This window comes from Emys orbicularis, chromosome 7 (genome assembly GCF_028017835.1).
Source record: "Emys orbicularis isolate rEmyOrb1 chromosome 7, rEmyOrb1.hap1, whole genome shotgun sequence".
NCBI lineage: Eukaryota > Metazoa > Chordata > Testudines > Emydidae > Emys > Emys orbicularis.
Window position 1 is genome coordinate 16,355,464 of NC_088689.1, and position 18,590 is coordinate 16,374,053.

General features: G+C 41.7%; 1 protein-coding gene across 1 annotated transcript in view; it reads right to left on the bottom strand.

The window, feature by feature from the left end:
• CACUL1 (CDK2 associated cullin domain 1) overlaps positions 1-18,590 on the bottom strand; it is a 73,684-nt gene that overhangs the window by 9,133 nt on the left and 45,961 nt on the right. Inside the window, exons 6-7 of the mRNA XM_065408180.1 lie at positions 11,213-11,302; positions 4,001-4,139 (exon numbers count right to left, since the gene is read on the bottom strand). Of these exons, the coding sequence (XP_065264252.1) occupies positions 4,001-4,139; positions 11,213-11,302 (229 nt within the window). The remainder of the gene's footprint in view (positions 1-4,000; positions 4,140-11,212; positions 11,303-18,590) is intronic.

Genomic DNA, 18,590 nt, shown 5'->3' on the forward strand with positions numbered 1-18,590 from the left:
ACTGTATGACCTCTTGCCTCTATGCTCCTATGAGGTCACAGACAGAACTGAGAGAGAAAGGACAAGATAGCCTGTTTGCAGGCAGATACCAATACTGCTCTTCAAAGGAACCAGCCATCAATGCTTGGCTCTATTTAAGCACTGTAGAACACCAAAACTTGGCAGCAGAAGACCCTGGGTATTCCCATCCCAAATAACAACCATTAACAAAAGTAATGTATTGAGACAACGTGAATTGGAACTGGGCTACAGTGGTCAGTAACATCAGGAACAGGCAATTATTTATTTGTGTACAAAATAGAAATTGACAAACTATGTTTCAAGGACCCCTGGTGGTTCAAAGCACTTGCTGTGGGGTCCATACAAGACAGCTGGTACATTGCTCCCCACGAGGGCTCCTTGATTCTTGAACATACTTCCCCCCACTAGTCTGTTAGCGTATAGATTGGGGAACTTCCCAGTAATATACTGCAAAGCCTCTCTCAAGCATTTAGGAAGGAGATGATTATATGTAGATGGTAAAACTGGAGGCCTTTATTTTTATATCTTTGGACTGGTAATATACTGTTGAGTAATATTAGTATTATTGTCAATCACTTTTAACTACAGTGAATTTAAATTACTGCTAGGGCACTCAGAGCCAGTGATGGGCTCTTTTAAATGCTAAAAATGGAAAGAAGAAAATTACAATTTTTTTTGTAAATTAACACCAATGCTTGCTAGCTAGCAAAGCAATATCTAAGCATATATAGCATACTCTAATACTGCTCTTTCAAGCATAACAGCTAAGTTTATTCCAAATGCCCAAATCAAACCAGACCTTTTTTCCAATATAGCATATTGATATTTACAGAATAAAATCAGTTACATTATATTAGAGTTATCGTATAAACACCTTCGAAGGCTAAACCCAAATTGTGGGTATTTCTTGTTCAATTGTTCCCCCCCCACCCCCCCACAGGTAGCAATTAATAGATAGCAAAGTACTTTTTTTTTTTTTATTTCACAGAAAACATTGGGACAGTTGTACCCAAGAACTATCCAACATCACATATGCAGATAGAAAACGAAGACAAAGATATTAAAGCCCAAGGGCCCCACAAGTCAGTGGAAAAAAACTAGGATTATTTACTAAATGCGCCAACATCATCAGTCCTTTACAAACAGGTAAAGGTATTTTCTTGCACCCATGTAAATCCCAGTGTAGGATCAGGGCCATGGAGGTTACAGTCCACACCCCAGGCAAAGATTCCAGGAAAAGGAGCAGCATAGGAAAAAAGGCAGAACAATGAGAGAATGTGCTGGTAAGAGCAAAGAGGAGAAGAAAATAAGAGGGGAGGTAGGGTAGAACAGAAAAGAGACTTGAAAACATGGACAAGAAGTTAGAATTTGATATGGAAGGTGAGATGAAGCCAGTGAAGGGATAGGAAGAGGAGAGTGGCATGGTGAGAAAAGGTGAAATTTGCAGCAATTTTTTGGGGGGATTGGAGAGGAGCAAAGTGACAATTTGGAGGATCAAAGAGAAAGAAAGACTACTGCAGTCAAGACAGAATATACACTCTAGAATTTTTTTATCAAATTGTTCTGACAAAATAAATATAGAGTTTTCTGGGAACGTAGATTTACATGAATAACCAATAGGATAAGAACAAAGGTTGGCTTATCTACATAATTTTTATGTAGGTTTTTAAATAAAGCTCTGCGTTGCAGTGGTGATGTCAGAAATGATGCTGAAATAGCTATATACCAGGACACACGGTTTCACAGTTTTTCCTTCCACTCAAAGTGCTGTCAGCATAGTTTGATGGGGAAGAGTTAAACCCTTTACGATAAAACTATGAATCATTAATTATTGACCTATGGCATCATGGAAAAAGAGCTTTCAAATCAAATTTATTAGCACTTGGAATATTGCCAGTGTTGAAAAAGCTCAGCCCAAAGCTTGCTTATGAATGGTCTCTGAGGAAATATAGTTTAACTTCTCAATTAAAAATAGACATATTTCATAATCAGATTTCCAGGTTTAAGTGATTAGATGTAATTGTATCATTTCAAATACGTTTACTGGCAAAAATGAAGCTTTAGAAATCTCAAGTCATCTTGCAGATAAATGCCCTTGAAGTCTTTTCTAATCTTGATATATATTTTTTTTAACCACACATTCTTAGTGGAGGGTTTTAATGCAGCGAGAACTTTTTCTACTTTTCTTAACTGAATTGATAAGCACAATTCATTCTGGATGCTCATTTTGTGTGGACAATACTGTGGTCAATATCAATCTCCCCTCTACTTCTCCACTCCCCAAGAACAACCCCATAACTGAGAACAAACCATAATTCAAGAGACCAATAAGCGGGTTCTTTTAATGACGTCAATTTTTCTCAAAAACAACTTAAATAAATTCTGCTCTATCTATGGTCTTTGAAATGGAGTACGTCAAAACTTAAAAGGCTTGACTAAATTTCCAAGTATAAACACCCTCTCATTTTCTTAGGCTATTCAATATATACAAGCAGTATTTAATGAACCACAGTAGAAAACATGTGAGTCTTCAAATTACCACTTAAATACCAAGGCAATGGGCACATAAGAAATAGTTAAAATATTACCCGATCCTACTCCCATTAATCTTAACGCCAGGATGCTGCCCATCAATAGAAGCCAATATTAAATACAGAGTGCTGGTTTTGTGTCAAAAGGCAGGCAGATGATTATTCTTTAGCATTGGTGCTTTGAACAGTAGAACATTTACTAGTAACATTTCTACTTTAATAACTGGAACTCACACTTCGGGGATATTTAAAAGTAGCTCAGACGTGCTCAGCTACAGATCACAAAGTGATCTGAAGGTCAACAGCAATGTGTTAAGATTGACCTGACCTTTTGTTTTATGTGTATTCTTTATGATTGGAGAGAACAAAGTTCTCTGTCTCCTTGCATACTATCCTGACAGCCAACATACAAGACATGATGTTATTCTAGCTAGGAGATAAAAGAATGAGCTTCTCAGAAATACTGATCATCAACAAATATAATATTAACCTAAAAGTGATAACTGAAAGCCTTAAGAAAGACTATCATGTATAAATTCCCATTTCTGTGGGAATACTGTATACCTACTATTGTTATAAGCAGCCGCTAGGATTAGAATAATTGACATTTAGAGAAAAATAAAATTCTCTTTTACTCAGTTTGTTTACTTTGTGCATTTGAAAGTACTTTGTGTATAATCAGTTTCAATGCTTTGTTGAGGGTCACTTTCACTTCCTGCCTTGTGCATTAGCTGCTTTACTCTGCAGTGATGCTCCTGTGAATGGATCTGGTCTTGCTAACTTCCTCAGCCTAGCCTTGGTGTTTCTGGCTCCTGCAGAGGGAACCAGGAGTACTGGGTCAGGAGAGGCAGAAGTGGCAGTCATGTGCTGCAGCCTGCCAAGTTCACTGAAAGACAATAGGCCCGTAAGATGTGTGAGCATGGACTGGAGGGGGAGGAAAAGGTGTTTACAGTAGGCCCCAGCACATTTTTTTAAAACTAACAAAAATTAAAACAGATGGTGTCCTTTTACTACTTTAGGGAAAAGCGATGTTCAAAGAACAATGCTAAATGGGAATTGACAGTGAAGATGATCACCCACTAATAAATAAATCAAAATACCATGAGGGTATAAACAAATCAGAAGCGTCTCAGTTTTATCTGAAAGTATTTGAAAGATGCTGATCACCTATTACTTCCTATTGCCTTCAATGGAATTTGTGGGTGGTCAGAGCTTCTGAAAAAATCAGGCCACATTGGTAGGTGCTTAACTATGGATTTAGGTGCCTAAATACCCAGATTTGAACATTCTGGTTCAAGTCTTTAGAATAATATTTAATATTCTATTGAATATAATACAATATTTACATTTTTATAGGGTTTTTTTTTTTTTTTTTTTTTAAAGTATATGCATTTTAGTAGTTTCAGCGCTGTCTAGTGCAACTGCCATTGAAGGCTAATAATTATTACCTGGTAAATCCATTCTGCATAAGCTCTCTTTGAAGTTTCTGGTCTTGAGCAGCATATTCCTGAAGCTCAGATTCCACAGCAGGGGGGAGAATGTTTGGGATGAATTTAGAAAATAAAGCTGGTGCCATCTGAACCCACTCTGTGTGAAACGGGAAAAATAATAATGATGAAACATGCAGAATAGGAAGAAAAATCTTATGAGCGGTAATTTTTTCTTTAAGAATTAGCAATGATTATTTTGAAGGAGGACTGAAGGTTTTTTAAAAGAGTATATAAATTGTTTAATAGCTTGAATTAAAAGACTAGATATTCTTAAAGTCACACACATTTTTGGCGCAAGAGTCTGTGCTTCTCCATCAAGAGCCAATGGTGCCATAGACACGTACAGCTGTAAATAGTATGAGCCATATACTTTATTGCCCTGTACCTTCTGTAATCCTTTACACCAGAGCAAGAGGATATAAAATGCTACTAAGTCAGAATGACAAGGTGGATGAGGTAATGTCTTTTATTGGACCAACTTCTGGTGGTGAAAGAGACAAGCTTTTAAACAACTACACTGCATACTAAGTCCGAATGGTATACATCCTCCAGGAGGCAACTCCACAGACAGGGTCTCTTAACTGAAGCAACCATGCCTCCAGGCTGATCCATAGACTCTCAGAAGAGACAAAGCAAAAATAATGTAGCATACAGCACCCTGCCTTAGAGACATGGAGAAACAGAGGCCTGGTCCACACTAACCCCCCACTTCGGACTAAGGTACGCAAATTCAGCTACGTTAGTAACGTAGCTGAATTCGAAGTACCTTAGTCCGAACTTACCGCGGGTCCAGACGCTGCAGGCAGGCTCCCCCGTCGATGCCGCGTACTCCTCTCGCCGAGCTGGAGTACCGGCGTCGGCGGCGAGCACTTCCGGGATCGATTTATCGCGTCTAGACAAGACGCGATAAATCGATCCCAGAACATCGATTGCCTGCCGCCGGACCCCGAGGTAAGTGTAGACGTACCCAGAGAAGTACCACAAAGAAACAGTGCAAGTATCTATAGCTGAGATTGCTTGGAGAAGAAGGGAAGGGAATGTTTGCTAACAACTGTTGCAATCCTAGTGTAGAAAAGGCAAGTTGTACTTTTAGCATGTGTTCATTGGCTAAGGTAAACCCTAGGCTCCCTCATAGGGTTTACTTGACCACTGAACATGCCTTACCTAAAGTGTTAAAAATACACCATGTTCTTAGTGTAGACATGGCCTTACACATGAACACCAGTGCATAAACCAATACCTTCATCACTGTAGTAGGGTTCACTAATAACTTATACACAAAACAATACCACCTTTCACATTGCACAGTAAGTTAAAGGTACTGTACCATTTCATGACTACACACACACACAATTAAACTGGTTTCAGAGTAGCAGCCGTGTTAGTCTGTATCCGCAAAAATAACAGGAGTACTTGTGGCACCTTAGAGACTAACAAATTTATTAGAGCATAAGCTTTCGTGGGCTACAACCCACTTCTTCGGATGCATATCTTTATTAATTAAACACAATTAAACTATTAGCATTGGACACGTTAGGCCAAGCTAATTTCTTAACATGAAATACTGCTGACAAGTTCTTTTGTGCCATTGCCATTGACACTGAACATGTGACATAAAAAGTGTTTAAACCTAGAACAATAAATCCTCTAATGGTAATGAAAGTCAGAGAGATCAGTATCTTACAAATTCCTTACCAATGAAGGAAAGTTATGGACAGCAGCCAAATGCACTGTGTAAATGTCTACATATTTTCTTAGAACAACGGATTAAACCCACATTTACCCCCACATCTTCAAGAGCTTCGAGTGTGAGTTACCTCAACCCCATGCCTTGGCTGGTCACTGCATCTGACCTGTTTTTCTCCATCCTCTCTTCCCTGCCCCCACCCCTGCCATTTTCATGTTGTTCTTTTTTCACCCCCTCATCTCTTTTGTCTGTGCATGTTGCTCATTCATAGTCTTACCTCTTTCCCTCAGTTCTCCTTCCTCCTCTCTTTCCCAGCCCCTATTCTCTTTCCTTCTTCTGTCTCCTTCATAGATTCATAGATTCTAGGACTGGAAGGGACCTCGAGAGGTCATTGAGTCCAGTCCCCTGCCCTCATGGCAGGACCAAATACGGTCTAGACCATCCCTGATAGACATTTATCTAACCTACTCTTAAATATCTCCAGAGATGGAGATTCCACAACCTCCCTAGGCAATTTATTCCAGTGTTTAACCACCCTGACAATTAGGAACTTTTTCCTAATGTCCAACCTAAACCTCCCTTGCTGCAGTTTAAGCCCACTGCTTCTTGTTCTATCCTTAGAGGCTAAGGTGAACAAGTTTTCTCCCTCCTCCTTATGACACCCTTTTAGATACCTGAAAACTGCTATCATGTCCCCTCTCAGTCTTCTCTTTTCCAAACTAAACAAACCCAATTCTTCCTTCCACTATGTGGCTTCCTTTCTCTACCCTTTGCCCTCCTCATCCCCAACATTAATCAGAGCAAATTTTGCTGCTGGAGATCTGGAGAGGACTCTACTAGTGTCTCTGTGTTCCTCCAGAAAAGGCATGCTAGAGTAGGTAGAAAAGAGAGCACGAAAAGAAGCAGATTGAGCTGTTTAAGGAGAGCTGCTGGACAGTGTTCCCTCTAATTTTTTTCACATATGTGCGGAATGAATTTTGTTATGTGCACTAATATGGAGGCGATATGTGACACATCACCTTCATATTGGTGCACATAACAAAATTCATGTGGTGGGGGTGGGGCCGAGGATTTTGGAGTGTGGGAGGGGGCTCAGGGCTGGGCCAGAGGGTTGGGGTGCAGGGGTGTGAGGGCTCTGGCTGGGGGTATGGGTTCGGGGTAGGGCTGGGATGAGATGAGGGGCTCAGGGCTGGGGTGGGGCCAGGGATGAGGGGTTTGGGGTGCAGGAGGGAGCTCCGGAGCTACAGTGGAGAGAGAAAGGACTCCGCCCAGCTGCACCTGGGCTGGCAGGGGGGGGGGGGGGGGGGGAGGCACCTCTCCCCACCGCAGCAGCTCTGGGGCTGGGGCCATGGGATAGGCGCCCCTCCCCCAGCAGGTCCGGGGCGGGGCTGAGTTGGGGCTGGGGGAGGGGTGCCTCGGCAGGTCCGGGGTGCCCTTCCCCATGGCGCGGTAGGTCTGGACCAGGGCTGGGTCCGGGCTGGGCGGTTCCCTGAGCGCCTTCACAGAGCTAAATAGGCTACTGCGCAGCTTACAGGGAACTCAGCTGCTGGACATATTTTGCTCCCTGACTTCAGCCCAGATCAGAGTACTTAAGTGCATGGCAAGTTTCTCCAATCGCACTACTTTTCTTCTCCTTCCTTTGCCAGCCTGTCTTATTACTCTGCCAATCGCCTAGTCTCACAGAACCATTTGGAGACAGAGCGTAGAGAAGAGATAGTTCTTGAAGCTCATATTCCCTTGGTTTGTTTTTCCAGACTGAGTGGCATCAGCAATCACATACAACTGGAACAGCTTCCCACCTTTGAGGCGGTCTCACAGCCTCCCAGGGGCCTGCTCCTCTGAACACGTTAGAATCCAAGTCATCAAGGACTGACTCTACTAAGGAACATCTTTCAATACAGAGGAATTGTTCTTGGTACAAACTTAGAGCACTTCCAGTCTGGCTAGAACGGCATTCACATAGTATCCTTATCTTCATTTTTTCAACCCAAACAATTAGTTTTAATATACTGGTATTGACTAAAGCCATGACAAGGTGAATGTCTGACAGATGGAATTTAAGAATTTGGTGTGTTATATACCACAAACTCAATATTCTTTCCTTAATTCCTAACCAAAGACGCTCTGTTCTCTTCCACAGCATAAGCACTGTTCACAGATTTCACAGTGCCCACTCAGCCATTCTTTAATTATCGCTCTCTAAATATTACAAAGGTATCTGAATGCTTACTTCTGAAGTGTCCAGCAGGATTACTCAGACAACTATGTACTTCTAGTCAAAGTCAACAGGTATGCAGCTTACCGGATATATGACTTGAGAATTTAGAATAAAAGATACTCAAAGTTATAATTATAATGTTGCCAACTCTCATGATTTTATTGCAAATCTTGTGCTGTTTGGTGTTTTTCTTAAAGCCTACACTTCTGGAGTCATGCAATTACAGGAGAATCTCAGCTTTCATTTTTCTATCCCTTGGGATTGTGAAGACGGGATTGAAAAGTTAAGATGGTTAAACCCAAAAGCTCAAACACCAGAAGGCAAATAAAAAGAACCCCAAATTGATCATTTTTTAAAATTTCATTTTTGTGGACATGACTGATGAAGTGGGGATTTCCCCTTGTTATGTTGTATGTGAGTCTTACTGTTGAGCCTATGTGAGTTTTACTATATGGATGAATACTTTGTGTGCCTCAGTTTCCCTGTGTGCTGCACCAATACCTCGGTGGTGGGAATAGGGATGTGACCTCTGAGGCAGGTGAGGCTGCTCCAGCTGCCTGCACATACGCTATGACTGGTGCTCTTCGTAACCTGAGACCCAGGAGGGGGATGCAACCAGGTGACTCTTTGCTCAGGAAGCGAGACAAAGACAAGGAGGAGGAGCAATGGGGGTGTCTGAGGTCGGGTCGCTGGAAGCTGGCAGTCTGCTTGGGGGGACTGGAAGAGGGAGAGTCCAGGGCTTCTGGCCCAGGACTCCCCAAGATGGAGTTGTCCGAAAGTCACTGATTTCCGTGCTAACAAGTTCTGTTCTATGCTGTGTTACTGTCGACTAATAAATCTTCCATTTTGCACTGAATGAGAGTCACATCTGACTGCAGAGTTGGGGTGCAGGGCCCTCTGGCTTCCCCAGGAGCCCCGCCCAGGCAGACTCGCTGCAGGAAGTGCATGGAGTGGAAGGGGATGCTGAATGCTCTGAGGGCAGATCCAGGAAGGTCGAAGCTGTGTAAGCTTCTTGCCCTGGCAACAGTACGGTCAGAGAGAGGAGGCATGCTCCCCCAGAGTCCTGACTCGCTTCATACGGAGCAGTTTCAGAGCACTGACCGGTGACGCCGTGACGACAACTTATGATTTTTAAATGTCTGGTAATACAAAAATCCAGTCACTTCGTGTTAGGATGGTGCAGAGTGAAGGTGGTTTGTACAGTCCCATCTAGTCATTTTTTGGAGTCAAATGGAAGGCTTGAGCAATCTGTCACATGAGCACTGAGGGAGGGATTTGTAAGAGCACTGCCACAGGAGTTGGATCAGCTGGTAACTGACAGCAAGTATCACGAGCGGACTGGTTTTTAAGGGAAAGCTAAAATTCAGAAGAAATCAATGGCTTAGGTCTTCCTATTCAACACTAGCCAGTGGATTTTTCATGACCTGGTAACAATCTTATTTAAATATCCTTTAGAACACAATAAGAATACTGAAAATCTGAGAGGGAAATGATAGTACTGAACCAAACTAAACTTCGTCTGTGAAGGAAAAGGCAAGGCAAGTTCCATTCAATGTTGACAGGCTTTGTAAGGTTTTCAATACTCTTGTCTTTTGGGATATAAAATCTTACAGATCGGCTCAACTTAGAATGAAATCATGCCTTTGTGCTCTTTTCAAATACATTTTCCTTCTCCAGCACTGAAAAGTAAAAGAGGGTAAAGATGAAAGTCATCACCAGTTTCCTTCGCCTACCTCCTATCACTTATACTTTTTAATGTTTGATAAAAAATAAGACATGCCTGCGAAGAGTGATTAATCTGTGAATTCTGTAGATAGTCTGACCACCACATTACTGGCCCTCATACACGCCAGACTCTGAAATTTTCATAAAGCTTCCTCTGTCATTTCTGGTTCTTTGAGTGGCAATGCCATAGAAAAGAAGATGTGATGGCACCTGGATACGATCCTCTTCGCAGTTACACGAGTACAAAACAAGAATAACTCCACTGAGCTAAAACTGGCATTGTAGGTAAGAGGAAAACCAGGCCCATTTTGGTATTTGTGTTTTTGAAGCAGAAAAATAAAGGAGCATGACAAATGTTCATTCCGGGAACTTCACAGGGTGCCCAAAACATTCCCTCTCCTCACCGCCAGTTAGATGCTGTTGACAGTAGAGATTTACAGCAGAGACTATACCTGGTCACTAACTAAAACATAATGAATACACGTTCATTACAATATTGTTTAAATTACATATTTTATTATATGCCTCGTAAGTCTTATAACAACTGTGGAGCTCACCATATGGCAAACTACACATACAAGTGAGTAATGGTTATTTTAAATTACCTGCTGCTGCACTGTTAAACTCCTTGGGAATACTGTCCCTTGACTAGGGCTCCTTTCAGTTTCCAAATTATACTTTACAGGACCTTCTCAATTTCATATTAAATTTCTAATGCATGAAAAACCTCAGAGTACATCTACACTGCCATAAAAAACCTATGGCACCGAGTCTCAGAGCCAGGGTAGCTGACTTAGACTTGTAGAGCCCGGGCTGCAGGGCTGAAAACTGCAGTGTAGACACTCAGGCTGGAGCCCAGGCTCTGAGACCCGCCCCACTCATGGGAACATCTACACTGCAATTTGATAGCCCCATAGACAGAGCCCTTAGACAGCTGACGCAGGCCATCTGCGACAGCGCCAAAGGTTTTTTATTGCAGTGTAGACATACCCTCACACACAACAATTTTCTGGGCTTGTTGAGATAACTAATGTTGGATTTGAAGCCCACAACATATAAATTTTACCCAAGGGCAAAATAAAACTTTACCATGAAATCAATGAATTATTTATTTCTTTGTTATAGCAAAATTACTTCTCTAATCACCACAGCATCATAGATGGAAAGGCCATTTAGATGGAAAGGCCATATCATTCCCACTGTTTTATCTATCTTGTTTTTGAGTATCTGCCATGATTGTCCTATTGAGCAGCCTCATCCCCTTATAGTAATACAAAGAAGCACAGTGCTCATGCTTGTTTCCCCTCTTATTTTAAACTACTTAAGTGAAGGTGGGAGCCCAATGCAACAATCAGTCTTCCTGCAGGTCACAACATAGATCTACTGCATTCATAACAAAGGCTTTGCTGTGATGTTACACAACACAGCTAAACACTGACTGACAGATAAGATCATGAAACTCACATAATATTCTAGTTTGTGGAATGTTTTGGCACTATAGTATAATGGGAGATTCCAAAAGGAAGCAATGAATATTTACCTGGTCTAAGTGTATACAGGCCTTTCACAATATTTGCCATGGTCGAAGGGGTTATTTGAAACGGTGTTGACTGAGCTTCTAAAAGTAAAGCTGAAACAAAAAGAGAAGCCTGATTAGCCATTTTCGTGGTTAAATACTTTAGGTTCTCTGCATATATTTTTGGCAGTTAAAGAAAGAAAGTTATTTTTTCCTGCTCTGTGTCTGTCACCCGATGTTCATAATGGGGAAACCAAGTGACAGACAAATGAGTGAGAACTGCATTCTTACAGGTATAAATATAACCTTTTAGTTAAAGTGCAATATACAATATAAAGTTATATGTGGCGAAAATGTGAAATAATATTTCTCCTGTTACAGCTAAGCATATAGGGCTTGTAAGGAAAAACAGGCAAGTAACTGTGTTTCAATGATTCTGAGACAGATCTGAAGTAAATGCAACTTATTTTTAGCAGTAACATTCACAGTGCTATGGTAAGCATAAGAATTTCCACTAATAACTGTTTCAAGGCATTTACCATCCTGGCAACAATATCTGCTTTGGATTTGAAGTCCGAACATGAACACTCACCCTGAAACAAAACCTCTCTTTTAAAAATCAGCTATAAGCAAGAGTGCTTTCTTTTTTTAAATAGGAGAGAATATTTATCTTTCATTCTTGATGCATTTATTGGCTTAATATGTCACTGGGAGACACTATCAATAACTTTTTCTTCGGATGTGTGTAATGATAGTTGATTTGGTACTGTTGTTATTAAGCATATTATGCGGCATTCGTTTTTAACATGAGGTGGATTTGATTAATGTTGTACCTGTATAAACTACAATATGAACTACTTGTAATTCATTTTGTTAAAGAGCTACACCTGCCCCAAGCCCTTCTTGCTAATGTTTGTATGTTTCTAGAAGCCACTGGTCCTTGTGTGTTATACACTCCTCTCTCTGCCCCATCCACAGAGCATGGTCCTGCCTCTTTAGCTAGAAACATATGTTTTTAGCTGTAGTGTCCCCAGTTCAATCCCCAATATTGGTCAAGATGGCAGTCACCACACTTACAATCACAGCTTTTTTTTTTTTTTTTTTTTAAGTTCTTCCCTCTTCTGTTGTATAAAAGACCTGCACAAAACAGTGGAACCTGACAAGAGAAATCTCTTTCTTTAATCTTTCAATTATAGTAATCCAAAGTGCTATTTGTAACTATTATAGGTATATTTGTCTCAGACAGAAGTATGATTTTAAAAAGTACAGTGTCCCTTTAAATCTGGAAGTTTTGAAAGGACAGTGATTTGCATTCAGTGAGACATTTGCAACCTTCCCCCAACAGATTTTCCCTGCAGCAGTCCCTAGGCTAGTCAGGAAAGCTGCATACAGTGATGTCACATAGGGAACAAGGCTTTATTATGATGTGTAGAGATATCTAAATATGGTCTAGAAGAGATTAAGCTATAGATATATCATACATCTAAAACACAAGTCTAAATGGCTTAAAAGGCTTTTTCAGTTCCTCCTTAAAACGTTTGAGAAGACTATTTAAAAATAATAATCACATTAAAGGTAAACATTTAAACAATATTTAAAAAGGTAAACATTTAAACATTAAAATGAACATAAGCTCAACAAAAGCCAGAAAGTTCACAGCTAAGAGTAGCTGAATACATGGCCATTGACAGTATCTTCAAACCATTTGGACATAATTCACTGACTTCTTTAAAGGTAACCCAATAGCCAATCTTGCTTTGTAGTAGTGTTTGATCTTATATCCCCTGTAGGCTGCAACAGCCAGAGATATTTAATCATACTTGAGCAGGACTAACACTCATCACAGGCAATTTTACAAAATGGGGGACACAGACAGAATATTATGACAGAGAAGAACGGTATCGCCAAATGTTAGGTTCCTATCAGCCAGACAGAGAGAAGTCAGGAAAGCAAGCTCCCTAAACAGGTGCATAAAACATGCTTCAAGCTGCAAATTACTTCGATGCCTCTGACCACATAAAATAAAATCAGAGTCAGATCCAGTCTTCTTGGGATGAAATCTGAAACAAATTTATAAACCAATCATACCTTTTTATATATTTGCTTTCACATTATGGAAAACAAAATCTTGCCTCCAAGTGTCCAGAGACACAAAACACATCCTTTTTCTTTTAAGGCACATCTGATCCAAGCAAAATGCTGTATGGGTGGGTCTCTAACAGATGTAGAGCCAACAATGTTGGCTATTACAGCTTTGTCCCCACAGCCCATGGTACAGGAGGCATGTCAGGGGAAGGAAGGAGGAAGCATGGCTGGATCACACTGCACTCCACCAGGTGCAAGTTAGAACCATCCCCCAAGCTGTTTTCATCTGTGATAGGGCTGGGGCAGAGAATAAGGGAGATATAATTGGTTGCAGGTTCTCAGCTTTTTTGCCCTCCCTCTCCTGGGCTCCTGCATGGCTGTATGAGGAGGAGAAAGGGGAGCCATCCGTAAACAGGCATTCCTTCCCTTAGACCCTGGCAGAGGAAAACTGCTGTGTTCTCCCTGGGGCTCTCACAATTTGGTAAGTAAGCATGCAACTCATTCTTCAACTCAATGCAGCAAGAAGCCAGCAGAGAAGCTAACAAAGGGATAGTAACTGCTCAAAGTGCTCTCAGCTCACATCAGAGCTAATCCTAGGGGTTGCTGAGGAAACAATGGGAGGCAGCTAGAGAAGTGCTGTCCCCTACTGGCCCCCTGCAATGACAGAGCTGATTCAAACACTGTTTAAAAATCATGGGGTACAGCTTATAGAACACACAAAATACATTTTTTTCTCTGTGACAGTTGCCCAAGGGCACAGTTTAGACACTTGAGGTGCACAAGCGGACACTGGACCACAGGTGGGACCCCACTGTCATAGGAGATGACAGCTCATGAACCAACCTGCAAACTTACATGAGTAGTCCTTGCGCTGAAGTCAATGGAACTAGTCCTGAAAGTTAGGACTGTTTGCATGACTAACCCATAGCTTGGAGATGTTTAGACTTAAACATGATTTTAGTTGCTGACTACAGTATTTCCATACTAGTTTAGATTTTTTCCCATAAAAACATTTCTTTTTCAAATTGAGATATAATCTTATTCCACACTATGTAGTCTTTGAAGACCACAATACATGGCAAGAAAAGTGAACAGTAATCTCTGTGCTGGTTTATTGATTACTGCACCTGCCTTTTTATAAACAAATTTCATTAGCAAGTTCACCTGGAGATCAATCCTCTCATTAACAGCAGTGAATTTGTGCTTTCCTCCCCAAACCTTATTACATCTTGACTCACCAACATTTTTTACCACTTGTTTTTGGTAGGCAGATTGCACCAGCCTTAAAGCTACAATAGCTCATCAAGAAAGCTTTTCTGGATTATTAACTCAAACTGTACTGATTTTGAGACAGCACAGCTGCTGGGCCCAAGTCATTTAAATGAAAAATAAAAATAGTTCCTTTCCTACAACACAGATTAATTTCCTCATTGAGGTAGGAGTGAAAAGGAAAGTAGGAGCAGTACCAACCCTATCTTAAAGGTAAAGCAAGCATGGGGGTAGAGCTCTGCGCAGATACAAAAATGTGGATCCGCATCCGATCCATATTAGCAAGAATCAACTTGTGTCCAACCTGCGACCTGCACTCCATCTTTTATCTCTATCTGCATCCGCACCACCCCCGCAGCAGCACACTGACCGTGCCTCTCAGAGGAGCATCTGTGTGCATGCGTGTGTACTGTAGGATCTCAAAGGCAGGGAAGCAGCTGTCTGCAGCTCAAAGCCTATGAGGCTGCCTCCCTGCCTTCGAGATCCTATATTCCCTCTCCCCCCCAAATACAGAGAAAGGGGAGATAATAGATCAAGAAGCCACTGTCTGCAGCTCATAGCCTATGAGGATCTGGAAGGCAGGAAAGCAGCCTCCTAGGTTATGAGCTGTAGACAACTGCTTCTTGATCTATCACCTCCCCTTTCTCTGTATGGGAGTTGTGGGGGGAAGAGGGGGATCTGGAAGACAGGGAAGCAGCCTATAATCTCTTCCCCCACCCCCATATACAGATAAAGGGGAGGTGATAGATCAAGAGAGGCAGCAAAATCCCCCATGCTCCTATCACCATGGTTTAAGCAGCCAAGCTATTTAGGAAACCTCTCCCAACTCCATTATTGCCTTATCAAGGCAGTTGTAGAGGGAGGCAGCTGCTTCTACAAAGTAAGTACGTACGGGGGAGGGGGGGATAGGCTCTGGAAAGCGGAGAAGCAGCATAGGCTATGAGCTGCAGACAGCTGCTTTCCCGCCTTTGAGATCCTATATTTATAGCCCTGCGCAGATACAAAATTTGTATCCGCGTCCAATCCACAAAAATGGTCCTTGGCTATCCGCATCTGCATCTATGGATGCGGATATCCACAAATATAAAGTGGATATCCATGGAGTTGCAGGGCTTTACATGGTGGCACCCAGGAGACTGTTGCGCATTTCCCATCCCTCTTGGCAGCCAGGAAACCAAAAACAGATATTCTTTTCAGGCCCTTTTTCTGGTTTGCTTTGCCAGTGCAGCTGCAGGTTGCTTTCCTGTAGCTGACCCCTTGAGAGGGAAGAGTCAAACTGGAGAAATAAAGAGAGGTCATCACTGGAAGGTAGCAAAATCCTTCAGTCTGATTAATCTTGAGTTCTGCCTGCCTGTTCCAAAAGGTGAGGTGGGGGAAGACACCAGCTTCTCTGCCATAGCAGCCCATTCAGGCATTGATCTTGGCATTAAATACTGTCCAGTTTTCTCTGAGTATTTTGCATAGTCCCTCTTCCCATATATAAAAGCTGGGCATGGGACACATCAGTGTAAGACAGTGAGTCACACTACTGCCTTCTTTCTTAGTAAACAAAGAACAAATCAGTACATTTTGTTCCACTGACATTAATGAGCTGACTGATGACAGTATAGAGATACACATCTGTTAGTAATACGCTTGAGGGCAAATCAAGTGACACACCCTCTCCTGCCTGTCCATTAACTGAGGTATGAAAAAGTGGGGGGGAAAAACCTCTTGCAGAGAAAACCTCTTTCCCTGCAACATGTACCAGCCTCCAACTGCCTTAGTTTTTTCTGCATTTTCATACGGTATTTATGCTTTTTAATTCCATATCAGAAGCAAGAAAGGATGATCTGAGTGGATTTCTTTTGCAAAGAGCCATCGCTGAACTTATTCAACTTCCAGGTCAATTTTTCTGCTTCCTCCTTGAAATTTTTACAGTTGAAGCACTTTCCCCATCTTTGTCAAAGGAGAGCTTTTAAAATAAACCCTTTTCTCATATGCGATTATGAAAGAAATCCTGCCCTTTTTAAATGTGAAACAGTGAACAGCTTTAGACCCTTGCTGAGTCGGGGGGAACATGACTGGGGAAAAGAAACAACACTGTCCTATGTAAATGACAACTCTGACTAAAATAGATCATAGGATCAATTCAATGTTTCACAAGTAAGAATTCTGGGAGATGGGGAGGCGGTTCCAGTGTCAGGGCAAAGAAAAAAAAAAAAAAAAAACCTGACAGAGCGAAATGTCAGACTCTCAAACTTCAGAATGTAAATCACACAAATCAATGCCACAGTTATTTTTGTGACAAACACTGACAGAAATATTGGCTTCGGCTTTTGATCAATATCAAGATTTATCTTTTCAGGTAAATATTTACTTTCAATGCACTTAAGTAAATTAAATCTAGAACCTAGTACTACAGAAACCAAATGCCTGCTTGCTATTATAGTGAGCCAGCCTGTAGATAACAAACCTGTCAAATAAAGGAGTAGCTTTTGATTAGCTAATTGTATGACTGTCTAGGTATATGTTATGACTTGGGAAAGCAGAGTCTAAAAAAGTGTGGGGCTAGAAAAAAAATCAGTGTTGAACTATATTGTAAACCATTAGTATAATTTTGTGCCTGTATTTTCATGCTTAGACCCTGGTTCTTAATGGGACTCTGTTTCTGGGGGTCCATCTTTATTCCAATCTTGCACTTCTGGTTTGAAATCTGACTAAGGGTTTTATATCAGTAAAATAGCCAGCCAGCGTTCCTCTTTCCTTAGAGTACCTCAGCATGAGAGGTACACTCTATCACACACCTATACAGACACTCCCTGTCTTGCAGACCTGACTTACACAAACCCGCACTTACGGAAAAAGTTCCCTAAGTTCTGTAGGTCGGAGAGCATCTGTACTAACAGGCAGCTGGAGGTTTCCCTTTCTCATCCATTCATATAGAGGACAGGTGAGTGAAGGGAAAGCATGAAGATTCAGCCTGCGACCCATCCCCCCCGACCACCGCAGCCATGAAAAAGGGAAGTGGCAACTGGGAAGCTGCGTGGAAGAAATTAATTTCTTTCCTCTGGTGGAGCTGATCTCCTCTAGTTCAGCTAAATGATTCCTGCTCAAGACAGGAATGCTTTATCTTTGGATCAAAATGATGCTTTTGAAGGGCAATCTTTTCATTTTTGGAAATCAACAGACTGCACCAAACGGCAGGCATTATCACATGTTTTACAAGGGTAGCTTCCCCTCAACTACAATTAACTCTCTGACAATTCCTTAGCTCAAATACTGACATGGAGGGAAGGGGAGAATGTGTACATGAAAACAGGAATGGTGAAAGTCAGCTTTGCAGTGTATGATGCCAACACTTACGGAGGCTCTTGGTGGTGCCCCAAGGATAGAATCTAACACACCCCAGCCAAACAAGTTAGTGAGCACCATTGCTCTAGACAGAGAATAATAAGAATTATTTTTCCTTAGATACTTTTCCAAATCCAGTTTGTTCCCTATTAGCTTGTTCTTTAGTAGACTAATTGAAATTAGTACAGCTATTTCTCTCAGTATCTAGATGCTGCATGGACCACATCATCTTCTTGGCAAGACTCACCTGACTTTCTTTAGTTTCTGGAGTGAGAACAGGGGTCATCCCAAGTCTTTGGGTATGTCTACACTACCCGCCGGATCGGCGGGTAGCGATCGATCTATCGGGGATCGATTTATCGCGTGTAGTGTAGACGCAATAAATCGATCCCCAATCGCTCTCCCGTGGACTGCTGAACTCCAGCAGTGCGAGAGGCGGAAGCAAAGTCGATGGGGGAGCTGCAGCCGTCGATCCAGCGCTGCGAGGACGCGAAGTAAGTAATTTTAATTCGATCTAAGATACGTCGACTTCAGCCATGCTATTCTCGTAGCTGAAGTTGCGTATCTTAGATAGATTTCCCCCCCCCTTCCCCCCCACCAGCGTAGACCAGGCCTTTATAATAGTAAATCACTGGTCTATCCATAGATAAACAGAAAACACACTATGCTCTTTGGGCATCAGACCCTCAACTGAGCTTTCTACTTTAGAGTTGTA